The sequence below is a fragment of the Cygnus olor genome, chromosome 15 (genome assembly GCF_009769625.2).
Source record: "Cygnus olor isolate bCygOlo1 chromosome 15, bCygOlo1.pri.v2, whole genome shotgun sequence".
Lineage (NCBI taxonomy): Eukaryota > Metazoa > Chordata > Aves > Anseriformes > Anatidae > Cygnus > Cygnus olor.
Genome location: NC_049183.1, coordinates 15216100 through 15231742, shown reverse-complemented (window position 1 = coordinate 15231742; position 15643 = coordinate 15216100). Strand labels below are relative to the sequence as shown.

At 64.3% G+C, this 15643-nt stretch overlaps 2 protein-coding genes across 3 annotated transcripts in view; one reads left to right on the top strand and one right to left on the bottom strand.

Moving 5' to 3' along the window:
* Positions 1 to 1390: 1390 nt before the first annotated feature.
* LOC121078690 (GRB2 related adaptor protein) lies at positions 1391 to 8730 on the top strand. The gene is made up of 5 exons (XM_040575126.1): positions 1391 to 3513; positions 4595 to 4692; positions 5880 to 6002; positions 7019 to 7187; positions 7878 to 8730. The coding sequence occupies exons 1-5, from the start codon at positions 3436 to 3438 to the stop codon at positions 8061 to 8063; spliced, it is 654 nt and encodes a 217-aa protein (XP_040431060.1). The 5' UTR covers positions 1391 to 3435; the 3' UTR covers positions 8064 to 8730.
* SLC5A10 (solute carrier family 5 member 10) overlaps positions 8276 to 15643 on the bottom strand; it is a 36893-nt gene continuing 29525 nt past the window's right edge. The window contains exons 9-14 of one of the 2 annotated variants that reach the window (XM_040575122.1): positions 13890 to 13997; positions 13521 to 13671; positions 10126 to 10294; positions 9543 to 9758; positions 9314 to 9399; positions 8276 to 9138 (exon numbers count right to left, since the gene is read on the bottom strand). In XM_040575122.1, the coding sequence (XP_040431056.1) occupies positions 9042 to 9138; positions 9314 to 9399; positions 9543 to 9758; positions 10126 to 10294; positions 13521 to 13671; positions 13890 to 13997 (827 nt within the window). In that variant the 3' untranslated portion in view covers positions 8276 to 9041. Of the gene's footprint in view, positions 9203 to 9313; positions 9400 to 9542; positions 9759 to 10125; positions 10295 to 13520; positions 13672 to 13889; positions 13998 to 15643 lie in introns of both variants that reach the window. The other variant, XM_040575120.1, reaches the window with a different exon arrangement.

Here is a 15643-nt window from a genome sequence, read left to right as displayed (position 1 = left end):
TGCTGCAGAGCCCTCCTGCCCCTCCAGGAGCCTTTCTCTGGGGCAAGCAGCCCCAGCAGACAGCCTCCACACCCAGCCCCACGCCCGCTCCATGTTAGAGATCCTTCTGATTTCTCTCCCATGGGATAAAGCAGCATCGGGACACCCTGGGTTCCTGGCCCCAACAACCCAGGGGTGCTCCCAAGGGGGCCACGAGAAGCAGCAGAGAGACCCCCAGACCCCGAACATGCCGTGGCACCAGCCTGACCAGTGATTATGGTTATGGGGTGCCCACCTTCCCCACAAGGCACGCAGGCAGCCCAGCACCAAGCAGGAGGGCTGGATGCCGTGGTAGTTTCTCACCCCAGAAGCCTCCGTCAGATATTTGAGGAGCAGCACCCAGCAGGTTCAGCAGAAAGCTTTTTAAAGCTGTTTCAGCTGGCACAACGAGACACTGCTCAGGCAGCCAAAAGCAGAGCAGGGTTGGGTTGGGATGAGGAAGGAAGCAGCAGGTCCCAGAGCCACTCCATGGTGCAGAGCATCCCCTGTCCACCAGCAAAAACCCAGCTGGGGGCCTCCACCTCCTTTTGTAGGGCCCAGGGGGTGCCCAGCCCCAGCTGCTGCTGGTTAACTCATTAACTCTACCCTCTCCACAAGCAATCCTCACTGAGTGTCCATCACAGCCGTGTCCCTAAGCCAAAACGGAGGCAGCGCCTGTCCCCAGAACCAGGCACGGACACTACTTGCACCCATCAGCCCAAAACCAGTGCCAAAAACGAGACCCCACACCCAGGCTCCCACCCGTGGGGTTCCCGTTTCCCATCCCACTTACACCGGGGGCAAACGGGACGCGCTCTGCAGGAAGAGCCGACTCCCAAACCTCATGCCAAGGGGAAGGGGCGATGCCAGCACCCACAGCACCCTCCTCTACCTGTCCCCAGGGCCACAAAAGTCCCCCGTTTGCAAGCAGAGGTGGCGTGGGCGAGTGGTGGCACCCACGGAGCTCGTCCTCAGCCCTCGGGGTCTCCTCGCAAGCCAGGCTGATGCTCGCAGCATCTTGCTGCAGGCTGCAGACCCTGACACCCACCTACGGTGACCACCCAGCACCCCTGGACCCCCACCCCCCCCAAACCCCAGGGGCACGCAGAGGGTGCAGGGATGGGGTGCAGACCCAGCAGGATCCGGCCCAGGGCTCAGCACCCACCGCCTGCGGATGGAGCCGCAGGGACGGGCTCCTCCCTGCGCCAGTACGGCGTGTGCCGTACGGATATGGATCCTTGGCAAAACACTAGAGGGAGGAAAAAAAACTTGGTTTGAGGTTTTTTGGATGGCTCAGGCCCATGGTTAGTCAGCCGCTGGCTCCGGGAGCTGAGCGCTGCGGGGCTCAGGGTGCTTTGGGGCCCAGGATCCCTCCAGGGGGACTCTTGGATGGGGCAAGAGTGGGGTGGGGGAGGTTTGGGGCTGCCCGTGGGCAGGCAGAAGGGTTTCCCTGGGGAAGGAGGCAGCTGGAGGCCAGCAGGCAGCAGGAACCTCCAATTCCGCTGTACCGGGATGCTCATGGCCCATGGGGTGACACCCCCGGCGTGCCCACGGTCCCAGACCCACAAATGGGAAGGAAACAGAGGAATTGCACCCCATGCACAGGGATTTGGGGGCTGGGAGGGCCCAGGGCCCTGCTGGGCAGCAGCAAGGGGGGACGGGGAGGAGGACGCGGTGTGGGTGGTGGCAGGGCAGAGATGCCCAAGGGGCTGCCCGCTTCCAGCACGAGCCCGGTGGCATGTGGCACTGTCCCCAGTGTCCCCAGTGTCGCCCTGGATACTGCTGCCATCTGCTGGCAGGACCCAATCCTGCTCCGGTCCTGAGTCCAGCTGCTGCACCAAGGCTGTGGGTGCCCTCTGTCACCCCGCTGTCCCGCAGGGTGGCGCAGCCCCGTGCCTGGCTCCATGCCCAACACCCCAGGGTGCCCCACGCCATGACCCCAAGGAAGCCGGGCTCCAAAATGCCTCCATCGGGGCCATCATCCTGCTCCGCTCTGCTCCCAAACCCGCTGGGAACCAACCTCCCCCCGGCTCTCCGACGCCTCCGCGCCCACCTCGCCCCGGCCTCTCCATCCCGTGCCCTCTGCAAGCAGAGGCAGAAGGGGCAAGGTCCAAATCCTCCCCGCACGTGGGCTCGGCGATGCAGGATCGGCCCCTTTGGCTGCCTCTGCGGGGCGGTTTCTCCAGGCACCGTCCAGCCCTGCTCCCGCGGGGCTGCAGGGACGGGACTCTCGCCCCGCGGCTGAGCCCCAGCCCCGTCCCCTGGGTCTGGCCGGGCTGCGGTGACCGCGGGGACTCGCCACATCCCGTCCTCCTCGTGACAGCAAGCACACACACCCAGTTCCCACGGCCCCCCCCCGGCCTTCCCAGCCTCACCGCTTCCCCTGGGACCATGCTGGGGATAATGGCCAAGGACTGGTGCACCACCGGGTGCGGGGACACCCAGGGACACCCCGCACATCCCTCTCTGCTTCCCATGGACACCAAGCACCGCGGCTCGTCCCTCCCCGGGCAGATGGCAGCGGCTTCCTGCTGGAAAATGCCCAAGCCCGTTGGGAGGGACTGAGCCGCAGCTGTCCCCGGTTTAATTCCTCGCTGCAAAGCAAAGCCAGCGCCCGGCGGATTTTCTGTGCGCTTCGTGCCACGGCCCACGCATGCGCCAGGAAGGTTTTGTGGTGTCGGGGACCTCGCCGGCAGTGCTCTGCGTGCGAGCCCTGCACACACGGTGCCTGCAGCCCACAAGAGCGGCAGGAAGTCATTTTGGTCTAAAAGGGATAGATTTTTTTTTTCCTGCAAAAGGAAAGCTGGAAAAATCAGCCCCCAAACAGCCCCAAAAGGCCAGGAACAGCCATGCGGAAACTTCGCTGTTTGGAGGCTGGCACCTGGCACGTTGTTTTCGGTCTGATTTCCAAAGAAACCAGGTGCGTGCATCCACCCCCTTTATCGCCTCCTCTGCCCAGCCCGCCCTCTGTGATTGCATCCCCACATCTGCAGAAAGAACCCTTCCCACCGAGCCACCTTCCGCGGGCTGCGCAGGGGCGCTCAGCCCCTACGAGACATCAAAGCCTCTCCCAGCAGCGCTCACACACTTCACCCACATCCTCGACCCGCGTGCCCGGCCCGTCGCCATCCAATTTCCTTCCAAAATCCCACAGGCACCCGACAAACGGTCCGAGCGGGACCCTCCACATCGGGGCAGCACATCTGGGTGGCACATCTGGGCAGCCGTGCCCGCCGGCAGGCAGCATCCCTCGTGGCTTTTGCCGTTTCGCCCCGGCAGGGCGCTGACATCAGCGCGGTTTCCTGCCCGCCGGCAGCGCCGTGCGCCTGCCCCGTGCCCCACAGCCCCACGCCGTGGGGCAGCGAGCCCCACGCAGCCCCGGGGGGACCCCGCTCGCGCCCCGCGGCAGCCGGCGGGATGGAGTCGGTGGCCCTGTACAACTTCCAGGCGACGGAGAAGGACGAGCTGCCCTTCCAGAAAGGGGACACGCTGAAGGTACGGGGGTTTGCTGGCTGGGGGGAAGGAGAGGGTACGTAGGGCGATGCCGGTGCTTTCATTGCGCCTGGCTTTGTCGCCTCTTTGGGGCTTTACGTGGGGAGAAGGAGCCATTCTTTGAGGTTTTGGGGTGCAGAGCAGCATCCCCAGCAGCGGAGGGTACTGCTCGTCCGTGCCACTGGGCACATCTCCAGAGAGGTCCTAGCTGGGACACGGCACGCAGCCTCTCTGGCCATGGGGGCATCGGTGGCACCAGCTGAGCCCTGTTTTGGGGCTGAAACACATTTTTTCCCCTGCCCCACAGCAACATCAAGTGCCCCAAACACCAGGCTGCTTGTCTTTGGGGTGGACTCAGCTGCCAAAAAACCTTCGGGGAGCCTCAAAGCCCCCCCCAGGCACCGCAGCCCCACCATGGGGGCAAGGGCTCCCGCACCACACCACCAACCCCTCTCCATGGGGCTGATGCCGCAGCACCGGGGGCTGCTCCTGGCCCCCAGCACCCTGCAGCACCCCCGGCCACGCAGCAGCACCAGCCCCTGGGGACGGCGAGGGCACGGCCATCACCCGGGGCCCCGAAGCTGCCACACACATCCCCTGGCCCTGCCTCCCCAGCGTGTTTTCCCCGCAGCCCTATAGGGTTTCGGATCCTGTTTGCACAGCTGTGTAGCCGCCCCGGGCCCCTGCGTGGGAGGCTGGAAAATGGTGTCGCGCACAAATGGGTGTCACAGCCCTCCTGCTCGCACCGGGACGCGTCCTCCCACACTGCCATCGCCCCGGGGGCACCGGGGCTGGCTGCAGCCCGGCTCCTCTGGGGGTGGGTTTTACCCCCTTCCCTGGCTGGGGGATTGGGGTGATGCCAGGCAGCCCAACGATGAGCCAAACCCTGAGCCGTGGAGGGCTCAGGGTGAGCAGCCAGCTCTGCGTGGCTGCCCTGAACGCCCTGTCTTGTGCAAAACGTCTGAGCCTTGGTCAGAGCCCCAGATTTTGGGGGTGTCAAGAGACAGCTGACCCGTGTGGGGGCCAGGAGCTGCGGCAGGGATGCTGGCCAGCCTCATGCCTCTCTGCTCCTCTCCCACCCTAGATCCTCAACATGGAAGATGACCAGAACTGGTACAAGGCCGAGCTGTACGGCTGCGAGGGCTTCGTCCCCAAAAACTACATCAAGGTCAAGCCCCACCCGTAAGTACCACCCCAGCGCCGGGGCGTCCTCTCCCAGCACCCCGGCAGCGATCCCAGCCGTGGGTCCCGATGCCCAGAGGTCGCCCACGAGCCAGGGTAGCCCCGCACGTGGGGAAACAGAGTCACGGAGCAATGGGGCAGTGATGCTGGGGCTCTGCACAGCCTGTGGGCTCCCTTTGCCATCACCACCAAAGGTGGTGGCGCACCCACGTACCCCAGACACACAGAAATTCATCCTCGCGCCGGGCTGCCCGCTAAATAAATGATAATCGGGGAACAACAAAGTATTATGGGATTACAACTGCATTAGACACAATCCTATTACCGTGTTATTAAAGCCCGGCATAATTTATCCCTGTTTTAACCTGTGTTTTATGTACCATTATCCCCTGGTAAATCACATTTAAATGCCGTAGCGAAATCTGCTCGGGGCTGCGGCTGGGGAGCAGGAGCGTGGGCTGGGGGCAGCCCGGGGCGGACGCTGCCGCCACTGGGTGCTCGGGGAACAAGCCGGGCTGGGTGGGACCTGGCCTCCTGCGTGCAGCACCTGGAGGCCGGGGCTGGGCGATGCTTTGTGCTAAAGCCCCGGCTGTCAGCTCCCCGGTGGTTTTAACAGGCAGCAGAGGCTCTGCCCGGTGCTTGCTGCTCCCAAATATTCGGGGGCAGGCTCGGCAGTGGTGGAGCCTGGGGACTCTCCCATCTCCCCTGCTCCTTCACCTCGTTTCGGTGGCTTCACCCCGGCACGTAGGGGTTTCTGCTCTGCAGATCCCCCCCGAGCACCTGGCAGGGCTGTTCCTACGTCGTGGAGGGGGGAAAGGGGGAACCCGCGGCACAGCGGGGAACAAGGTAGGGACAGGATGCAGCGGTGGCTGCTGGCAATGCTGCACAAACCCTGCTCGGTGTCCTCACGGGGCCAGTGCAGTACAGGAGGGCGCTTCGGTGCTTGCAGCACCCTGGGGTCCTCCCTGCAAAAGCAGCGTGGTCCCCGATCACATCAGGGTGGTGAAAGGGAAGGGGAAAACTGCCCTGGGTGGGTGCAGCCCCGTGGGGAGCCCAGGAATGGGATGGGGAGCTCCCACTTGGGCCCCCCCAGGCACGCAGCTCTCAGTGCCCCCATCCTGCGGGGTGGGGATTTAGCCCCGGGGCGCCTGCGGGGTCGGTGGTGCTGAGCCGGGTGCCCCTTGCAGGTGGTACGCGGGCAGGATCTCCCGGCACCTGGCGGAGGAGCTGCTCCTCAAGCGCAAGTACCTGGGCGCCTTCCTGATCCGCGAGAGCGAGAGCGCCCCGGGGGAGTTCTCCGTCTCCGTCAAGTGAGTGCCTGCGGGATGCAGGGGGGTGGGCACGGGGACTCCAGCCCCATTTTGGGGACCAGGCACTGAAGGCGCAAGGCTGCCCTGGTGCAGCCCGGTATGTGTTAGCCAGCGGGGTGCTGGGGGTGCTGAGCACGGCCTCGCACAGGCCTTCCTCCCCTTCCTCTCACCCGCAGCGCCGCGCTCCGCCTCCGTCCCCGCGGTTTCCTGCGATGGGCCACCTCGCTGCTTCGCCCCCGCCGGGGCAGCACCGCAGGGTCTGCAGGTTGGGGTGCCCCCAAAGACAGCCACGCAGGTAGCTACGGGGCTGGGTCCAAGCTGCAAGCGCATGGCCTGCAGGAACAAATTGCCCAGAGCATCACCCAGGGGACACATCCAGTGCCACAGCATCCCAGTGCTGCGGGGCCGAGGATTTTTGGCATCGGCAGCCAGGGCTGCAAGGAGGTGTGCCAGCAGGCAGAGCCTGCCCCGGGGCTCTCGCCCCATTGCTGCCCCTTCCCTGCCCAGGGCCAGGGTGCAGGAGCCGGCCCCAGGCCAGCCAGGCACTTTCTCACGCTGCTAATCTCTAATTAAGCATTTAAGGAGGTTCTTGCCCATAATGAAAGGGAGCCGCGCTCTGCCCTGCGTCACCAGCATGGCCCGGTCCCTGCCCCTGCCCGGGGCACTGGCAGCGGTGGGGACATGCAGCAGCCCCGTGCCAGCCCCACAGCACAGAGACCCCAAGCTGCCACCCCCAAGGACACCTCGAGGAGGTGCCAACATGTGGGGACAACAGGGGAAAACCCAGCCTGCTCCATCCTCCTGGGACTTGGGGTCTCCTGAGGCTCACCAACACCCAAACCTATGGCCACCCCGCTCTCCTACCTGTCCTCTGTGGGTGTTTGGGCCCCAGTGCCACTGCCACCCCCAGCCAGGACAGGATGGGGGTAGCAGGACCCCCAGGCAGCCCCTGGGCTCTGCATGAGATGCTGGAAGGGGTTTGGGTGCCTGGGATAACATCCGTGCTCCATCCGCAGCTACGGGCAGCACGTCCAGCATTTCAAGGTGCTCCGGGAGCGCAACGGCAAGTATTTCCTCTGGGAGGAGAAGTTCAACTCCCTCAACGAGCTGGTGGACTTCTACAGGACCACCACCATCGCCAAGAAGCAGCAGATCTTCCTCCGGGACAACGACCAGAGCCCAGAGGTGCCACTGCGGGGCTGTGGGGCCAAGAGGGGTGGCGTGGAGTGGGGCAGGGGGCAGTGGAGTGGGGCAGGGGGCAGTGGAGTGGGGCAGGGGGCAGTGGAGCACCCCAGCCACACAGCGCTGTGGAGAAGGAGGTGATGTTGGGGTGAGGGAACCCCACGGGCAGGCTGGAGGAGAGCCTTGGGTGCAGCTGGGTGGGGCAGGTTTTGCTGGGACAAGCCGCCGTGCCCACGCTGCCATCCCTCAGGATGGAGGTGACACCCGGGAGAGCCCGGCACCCACAAAGCTGTGCCCTGGGACAGTGATTGTGGAGGTGAAACTGTGTGCTGGGAGCTGGGCTGGGGTGGAGATGGGTGCCTCCGAGGGGCGGGGTGCCCAGGGGCTCTGCCGGCAGCAGGAAGAGGAGCACTGCACCCCGGGGTCCTCCCCTGCACCCCAAGGTCCTGCCCTGCACCCCAGGGCTCTGCCTTGCACCCGGGGCTCCCCATCTCTCCCCATGGCAGGATTTTCTCCACTCCCAACCCTTGTCCTCGAAGCAGGTGCCCCAGCCCCCTCCATGCTCTGCTCCTCACCGCACAGTGTCACGGTGTCCCCACCGTGTTGGGTGCTCAGCGCAGAGGGGCCACCGGAGCCGCTGGCAGCCGGGGGGCTCCCGTCCCCACCACCGACCTACCTTGGACTTCCCTCCAGGTGAGGAGACCCAAATTCGTGCAAGCCCAATTCGACTTCTCGGCCCACGACAGCTCCCAGCTGCCCTTCTACCGCGGGGACATCATCGAGGTGCTGGACTGCCCCGACCCCAACTGGTGGCAGGGGAAGATTTACGGGCGCGTCGGCCTCTTCCCCCGCAACTACGTCCACCCCCTGCGCAAGTGAGCTGCCCGCCGCCCCGCTCTGCGCGTGGCCCCCCCCCGCCCCCTCGCCATCCCCACGCCGTCCTCACACCGTCCCCACACAGCGTGGGCTGCACATCCCGGCGTGGTGCCTCCCACGGAGGCCGTGCCAGCAGCGGAGGCTGTGCCAAGGGTGGAGGCCAGGCTGGCCAGGCTTCCATCCCGAGGCTGCCCTGCTCCCGGTGCCGACAAATAACCCGGCGGGAGGAAGCGTAGGGCCATGCAAAATCAAAGAGGCGTAAAAACTTTTCCGGAGCTGCCGAGGGGAGCAGCTGGAGCCCAGCTCCTGCCGGGGAGGGGAGGCTGCGCTGCTGGCACCCGGAACCGCCTCCACCACCGCGCCGAGCCGCCGCAGTCCCGTGCCCAGTAAATGGAAAACACCGCGGCAGGCCCAGCCCGGACTGCCTTCTTGCTGGGGCCGTGATGGGTGGCAGCTCCTCGCCAGGACCTTTTGAAGCCCCTGCTCCCCAGAGAGCTGCAGGCAGCCGAAAAATGGCCGGGACGTGGCTGAGCTCGGTAACGCTGTGCAGGGTGCCAGGACTGGCTGCCCCGGAGGAATTCAGTCCTGCTGGTGCTGTTTGTAGCTGCAAAGTGTGGCTTTTTAATATTTTATTTAGAGCTAGTAAAGTGTGTTTGGATGAAACCCTCGAGTGCGGCCTCCTCGCAGCTGCTGTTTCATGGAGGTTGGGCTTCGCCTGCTCTGCTCCCCGCAGCCCCGTGTGCCCACCCCAAAGCCTCACCCTGGGGGCTCACTGACTCCATGCACAGCAGCCCCCCACTCTCCTAGCCCTGGACCTCACAGTCCCCTGGGACACATTCAGGTCCACGGTGCTGAGAACACCCAGCTCGTTGCACCAGTGGATTTAAACTTCCCCCATCCCACACATGAGAAATAAAAAAATATCACCCAAATCCCCGTTTCTCCCCCCATTCCCCTCCCCCCTGGGGGCCTGACAGGCTGCTAGGCAAAATAGGCGTAGCTGAAAATATTGATGCACATCAGGACGACGGCGTTGATGTTGCAGACCCGGGCCCAGATGGGGGGCTCCGTGGTGTCCCTCAGAGCCGGGGGTCCCTCAGCCTTTGGTGGCTGCTGGCTGCCCGGGGCGGATGAGCAGGGGCCTGGCACAGAGAGACGGTGAGCGGGGGGACAGGGGACCACGGGGAAACTGAGGCACGGTGCTGTGGGGGCACCGGGGATGTCACCCATGCGGGATACCCCTGAGGACACACTCACCATCCAGGGGTCCCTGGGATGTGCCGTCCATGGAGGGCTGGGGGGGCTTCCACGGCAGGCTCCACCAGGTGAGATCCCGCAGCTGGAAGCGGGTGAGATTCGGTGAGAAAACACCCCCAGGACCAACCCCTGGCTGAGCTCAGGGCACAGCCCCGGGTGCCACCGGCGTCTCCAGCCAAGGGGGTCTGGGGCGAGGGGCCCTGGGTGCCCGTGTGCGCTGCTCACCTTGTCCGGGGATGGCGGGGGGGTCAGCAGGCTGCCCCCCACCACGACGGCTCCCGTGGCAGCACACAGCAGCACGGCGAAGTGCAGGTAGTGCAGGTCGGCCAGCAGCCAGGGCCGCTGGTCGGGGACCCCGCAGCGGGGCGAGGGGTACGCCAGCTCCAGCCCCATCCTGGCCAGCCCCAGCGCCAGCCCCGCCATCAAGCCCCAGAAAGCTCCCTGCAAAGCAAAGGTCACAGAGGGACAGCCGGAGGGGGACGGACTGTCACCCCAGCAGGGGACAAACCCCATGGTGGGGACAACCCCATGGGGACAGACATTGAAAAGGACAACCCCATGCACACCAGCCAGCTGAAACCTGACCCAAACCTGCGCCCAGTCTGCAGGGGATGTCCCCTGCCAGCCCCGCTGGTGGCCACGCATGGCAGCACCTGCCTCCTCCTCCTCCTCCTCACCACAGCCCCCAGAAATGCCACCTTGGGGCTTTTGCTCCAGTGCCACCTCCCCACTTCTTCGCCCAGACACCTGCGGAGGTGTTTCCGTCACCCCCTGTCCCCAGGCTGTCCCCACGTCCCCAGTCACCAACCTGCTCGTTAGCGCGGGGCCAGAAGACGGCCAGGACGAACACTGCGGTGACAGGAGGAGCCAGGGAGCTGGTGACAGCCTGGATGTAGACGTAGAGCTGGCCGCCGCTGGAGCTCTGCAGGATGGGGAGCCAGACCACGCTGAGGACCACCAGCACCACTGTGACCACCCTGCGAGGGACAGCGGTGCGCTGTGCGGTGACACCCGTGCCACCACCACCGCCGGACACCCCAGGCAGTGGGGTATCTCCCCTGGGGTGCCCCGCAGCAGAGGTTGGTGCAGAAGAGCTGGCTGGGGAATGTGGGCAGGTTTTACCCCCGAGGGCAGCGGGAGGATGCCCATCACACGGTGACATCTCCGGGGCTGGGCAGGATGCTCCTGCCCCGTGTGGTTTTTCACCCGTCGCGGTGAGAACGCCGCTGCCAGACGCTGCAATGCTTTGTCTGGGCTCAGGTCAGACGTGCCCGGGGCTGAGGCTGTTTCATGTCACTGCCGTGCTCCTGGAGCCCTCCCTGGCTCCTTCCCTCCCTGCCCACCGGCTGCAGGAGGAGCCGGTGCCGCAGCCTTCCCCGGGGGGGCGAGGGCAGGGTGCCACCACCTGGGCACGGTCCCACTGGGGACAACCCCGGCCATGGGCCACCTCGCCCCTGGAGCTCCGGATGGAGCCTTGCACGTCCCCCAGGCACTTATGGAAATGTCACCTCGAACGCAGAGCCTAATCCTGCAGTCCCCAAGCTCATAAAAGTTGCACAAGGCGCCGCAGTAATTGCCCCAATGCCGGCTCCATCCCGCAGCACTGGGCAGGTAACTTCTCCCAGCGCCCCTCGCCCAGCCTGGGAGGCTGATAATTTGCACCCCCCGTGGGGAAACACCAGGCAAAGGGCACTTTTGCTATGAAAAGCCCCCAGCCATGGGTGCTTTGGCCAGATTTGGGCTCTGCAGGTGATGCTCTCATCACCTCCACACCCAGACAAAGCTGAGGTGTCCCCAAGCGTCCCCTTCCTCGCCCCAGTCCCAGCTGCACCCTGCTGCCTCGCTTTAATCAGAAACAAGGAGGCATTGGCCAGATTTTTGGGACCAGTCTGAGCGGGACAAATCCCAAAAGCCAACCATGCCCAGCTCAGCCAGCTCAGCCAAGGACAGGGGGAGCCAGGAGCTGCGCCGGGCCCTCGGTACCCGGAGCAGGCTGGAGAGCAGCTCTGTGGTGCGGCTCAGCGCTGCTGTATTTATAGCTCAGCCCTGCTTGTTTATGGTGCACAGCTTCACAGAATTACCAAAAGCTCCATCTGCTCAGCTCAAAAAGCAGAAGTATTAAAAATAAAAATAAAAAGAAAGAAAAAGAAAGCAAAGAATGCAGCTCTCTAGACACAGTCACTCTCTGCTACCTCCCATCTGGCTCTCCGGAAAGAGGAAGCAGCCCGAGAGCAAAACGCCCTCCCTGACCCACGGGGTGGAAGAAAAAACCCGTGTTTGGGGTTTCTCTAACCCACAGATGATGCTGGAAGGTCATGCAGGTGTGGGAGCTTGGGGCCTGGCTCGCAGCAGGGCCACAATCTTGCCCTTGCTGCAGGGTTTCACCATCCCACCTCCCCCTGCCTTATCTCCATCCTCGCCGCCGTGCCATCGCCCGGCCACAGAGCGAGCAGAAAACGTGAGTGGGGGTTTCCAGCCGGGTGACACTGCTGTGTGTGAGCAAAAATCCCCAGACCCAGGGAGCTGGGAGCCCTTCCCAGCCCCTCAGGCTGCTCCGCACGGGAGGGATGGCTCAGCGCTCCTTGCCCCGCTGGGAACACCATCAGCACAGAGCAATGCTCGGGGGGCACGGGCAGCTGGGCACCCTGCTCGCAGCCATTGCTCCTGCTCCAGACCCTTCCCCGGCTGAGAAAATCCCCTTCGAGCTCAAGATCAGCCCTGGCCATGGGCAGCTCTTCCCCAGGGCGGCGATAGGGCACCCATGGGTGTCGTGACGGAGCTTTTCCAGCAGGATCCCGACACCTTTCCCCCATACCCATGGCACAAGCTGGTGTTGTGGAGGAGCAGGTGGAAACACCCCGATGAACACTGCTCCAGCCACCACGCGGTGAATCCTCCACCAGCTTCAGCTGTACAGCCCCTTGGCTAAACCCTGCCAGGGCCACTGGCGTTTCCGGCCCACGATTACGGCAAACCCATTGTGAAAGAGCCGAACACCCGCGATGAATCACGGCGCAGGCAGCGGCCCCGGCGTGGTGCTGGGCGGCCGCCCCTCGGCTCGCAGGACGCGGGGCATTGTTCCCCAGCCTCGCCTCGCTGCTGAGCAAGCAGAGGATGAGCAAATCCCTTTTCTTCTGCGTGGAGCTGGACGGGACATGCCCGGCGTGCGGATGCTGCGGGGCTGGACCGGGGCTGCTCGGGAACCACCCCAAGCCCCGTGTCCCCACGCTGGCCCTTGGAGCTCAAGCAGCTTTTTTCCTCCCTGAAAGATTTCTCATTTGCTGTATCCACAGCCGGTGCTCAGCTATTTCCTCAGCACCTGTGAAATTATTTCCAGGCTCCTATGGAAGTACGGGTGCTGTTTATAGCACCTGTCCCAGTGCTGTTCTGAACCGCAGGGGATTAGCCTGGGAAAATGGCTGGAGAAATTTGGAGCAATCCCAGGGAACCATTGGTTCCTGCCCACGGGGGGCGAAGGCCATTGCAAACATCCATCAGCCATCCTCCCCAAAGCCCCCGCGTTATTTTACCCACCTTTATAGGCACAAACACCAGTTCCTGTGCCCACCCAGGCAGCCGTGCCGCTGCAGGCGGCTTGACACCTTCCCACCCCTGGAGAGAGGCGGGTTGCCAAAAATCACCCTCCCGCAGCCTCCTGCCTAGCATCACCGCACAAGCAGGGCCAACAAATCCCCCGGAAAGCCCCAGCCCAGCCGAAGCCCTGACCCAGATTTCCTCCTTGTCATTGCCTCCCGCTCAGCAGGCCCCGTGCTGGGCATGCCCCGGCGCTGAGTGTGCCGCCCCGAGCGCAGCACCGCAGGCGGCTGCAGGGCCCCGGGCACCCCCCGGCACCGGGCTGGGGGCCAGGACCCGACACCCCCGGGGCACGCCGGGGTTGTGCCACCCATTGCCACCTGGTGATGTGGGGCAGTGGCTGAGCCTGGCCCCTCCGAGCTCTTTTTGAGGGCACAACTCAGCCCCTCCAAACGCTCCGTGAGCCCCATCTGCATCTCCAGTGCTTCCATACATAAAATAATGCGAGGGCTTTGTTTTCCTTCCGCAACCACAGCGCTCTGCAGCCGGGCTGAGCACAGGCTCCAGACACAAAGGCAGATCACAGAGGGCTGGACCGGCCCTGCCGGTCTCCCTGAAACCCTGGGTGTCCCCAAAACCCTCAGTGTCCCCGAAACCCTCGGTCCCTACCTGCCCACCAAGAGCAGCTCCCGCTCGCCGGCCCCCGGCCTCAGCCTCCTCCAGATGTCCATGGTGAAGAGGGTGCTGCTGCTGTTGAATATAGAGGTGAGGGAGGACATGAGCGCAGCCATCATCACCGCGATCATCAGACCCCGCAGCCCTGTGGAAGGAGGGAAAGTCAGACTGTGGCTGGGGACAGCAGGGTGGATGGCCCCAACCATCCCCTCTGCGCATCCACAGGTGCACGGATGGGGTTTGGGGAAGCCCAGCTCCAACCTGGGACACCGGGACCACCCGCATCCCCTGGCCTCGCTGCTGGGGGTCACTGGGGAGGGGGCTGCATGGGCAAAAACCCCTGAGAACAAGGTCACGACCTACCGCTGGGCATCAGCTCCACCACCAGCTTGGGGTAGGCGATGTTGGAGCAGCCAACGGCGGCCCCGCACACACGGGTGCATTCCTCGGGGTCCACACAGGCCACGGCATCTGGGGGCCAGAAGAAGGTGAGGATGAAGGCAGGTGATGATAGAGGCAGGTGAGGATCCCGGAGCGAGCCAGCACCCTCCAACATCCCCCAACCTCCCGCTGCCCTGCACCCAGCCCAGCTCCAAGCACAATGCCCAGGCTGGATCTCACCCCGCGGAGCCCTGCCCGCATTAAACCGCACGACAGACACCCCAAGGTGTCCCCAAAGCCCTGCCAGGACCCATGGCTGTGGCTGGAGGAGCACAGGGCAGGCGGGTTCGTGCACCGTTGAGGCAATTACCTCCACATGGGCAGCACCCACAGCTCCCCGCAACACTCTCGGCAGCGCGCCAGGACAGTCAACGCCCAATTACTTATGTGCCTCAATGGGTGTTGAGCCCTTTTTTATTGTCACGCTCATAAAATATTGAAATGGATGGAAATTAATGTCGGGCATAAATATTAATGTCCCGGCTGGCTCTCGGGTCAGCATCCTCTCCCCGAGGAGCACGGGGACGTGCACGAGCACCCCTGCACAAGCCTGGCTGCGGGGTTCATAGGAAGGAGAAGAAGAGATGCGACGTGCTGGATTTCCCATGGGATATGTGCACCCCATTCCTCCACCCCGTTTTCCTTCAGGTGCCCCCTTCCTGCACTCACACCCTTGCAGACCCCATGGGCACCACACACCGGTGTCTGCGCTGCAAACCCTACAAAGGGAGCAGAGCCTGGGCTTCCCCGGCTCTGCAACGCCGAGCGGCGCACGGACTCACCCCGGCACAGCAGGAGCAGGCTAAAAGCTGGTTTTCCACCTTTCCCCGGGCTTAGATCAGCGCCAGGACTCTGTCTTCCTATGAGTAAAGCTGCCGTCACCGCTCCGTGCCTCGGTTTCCCCCTCGCCAAAACACCACGTTGCGCCCGGCTCCATGCAAATGCCGGCAGAGCTGCGGGTGGAAGCTGCTCCCGAAGGCAAAGCAGTGTCTGGGTGCTGCAGCCCCGAGCAGACACCCGCCGGGGCTGGGTGCTGCTGCCAAACCCCTCGGTGAGCCCCGGCAGCGCGCGGGCAGCAGAGCCCAGCCTGGCAGAGCCCAGCGTCGCACCCTGCTGCATCATTAGGCCCTCTGCTAGAGATGGGAAATTAATTAGGAACTTGTAATTAACGCTTCCCTCTGCAGCTGGGAGGAGCACGGTGCCAGCTGCGGGGCAGTGCCGGGCAGGGGCTGGGGGAGCTGGGGCACTGGGAAAGCTCTGCCTGGCTGGGGGAGCAGGGACATGGTGACAGCGGGGACCGACCTGTTCAGCCACAGCGACCTGTCCCTGCGGCAGGCAGGCAGCGGGTTCAAAAGGAGCTGACGGCTCCTTACCCACAACAGGGTAAATCAGAGGAGCGAGCCGGATATGCAGGAAAACACCAAAATAACGAGCCCGGCTAGCGCTGAGCTCAGCGCGACGCAGTCATTAGAGGTGGCCTGGAGGGGATTTTAAGGAAAAGAGGAGGAAAAGCGCAGCCACGGCGTCACACCTCGGTGCCAGTCCCTTGTCCCTGCAGCTTGGCCAGGCCATGTGCCGTGGGATGCCTGCCCATAAGCAGCTCTGCCACCAGCTCTGGCTGTGACCCACACCCCTGCAAGCCCCTGCTGTCCCCCTACGTTGTGTCCCCACACAGA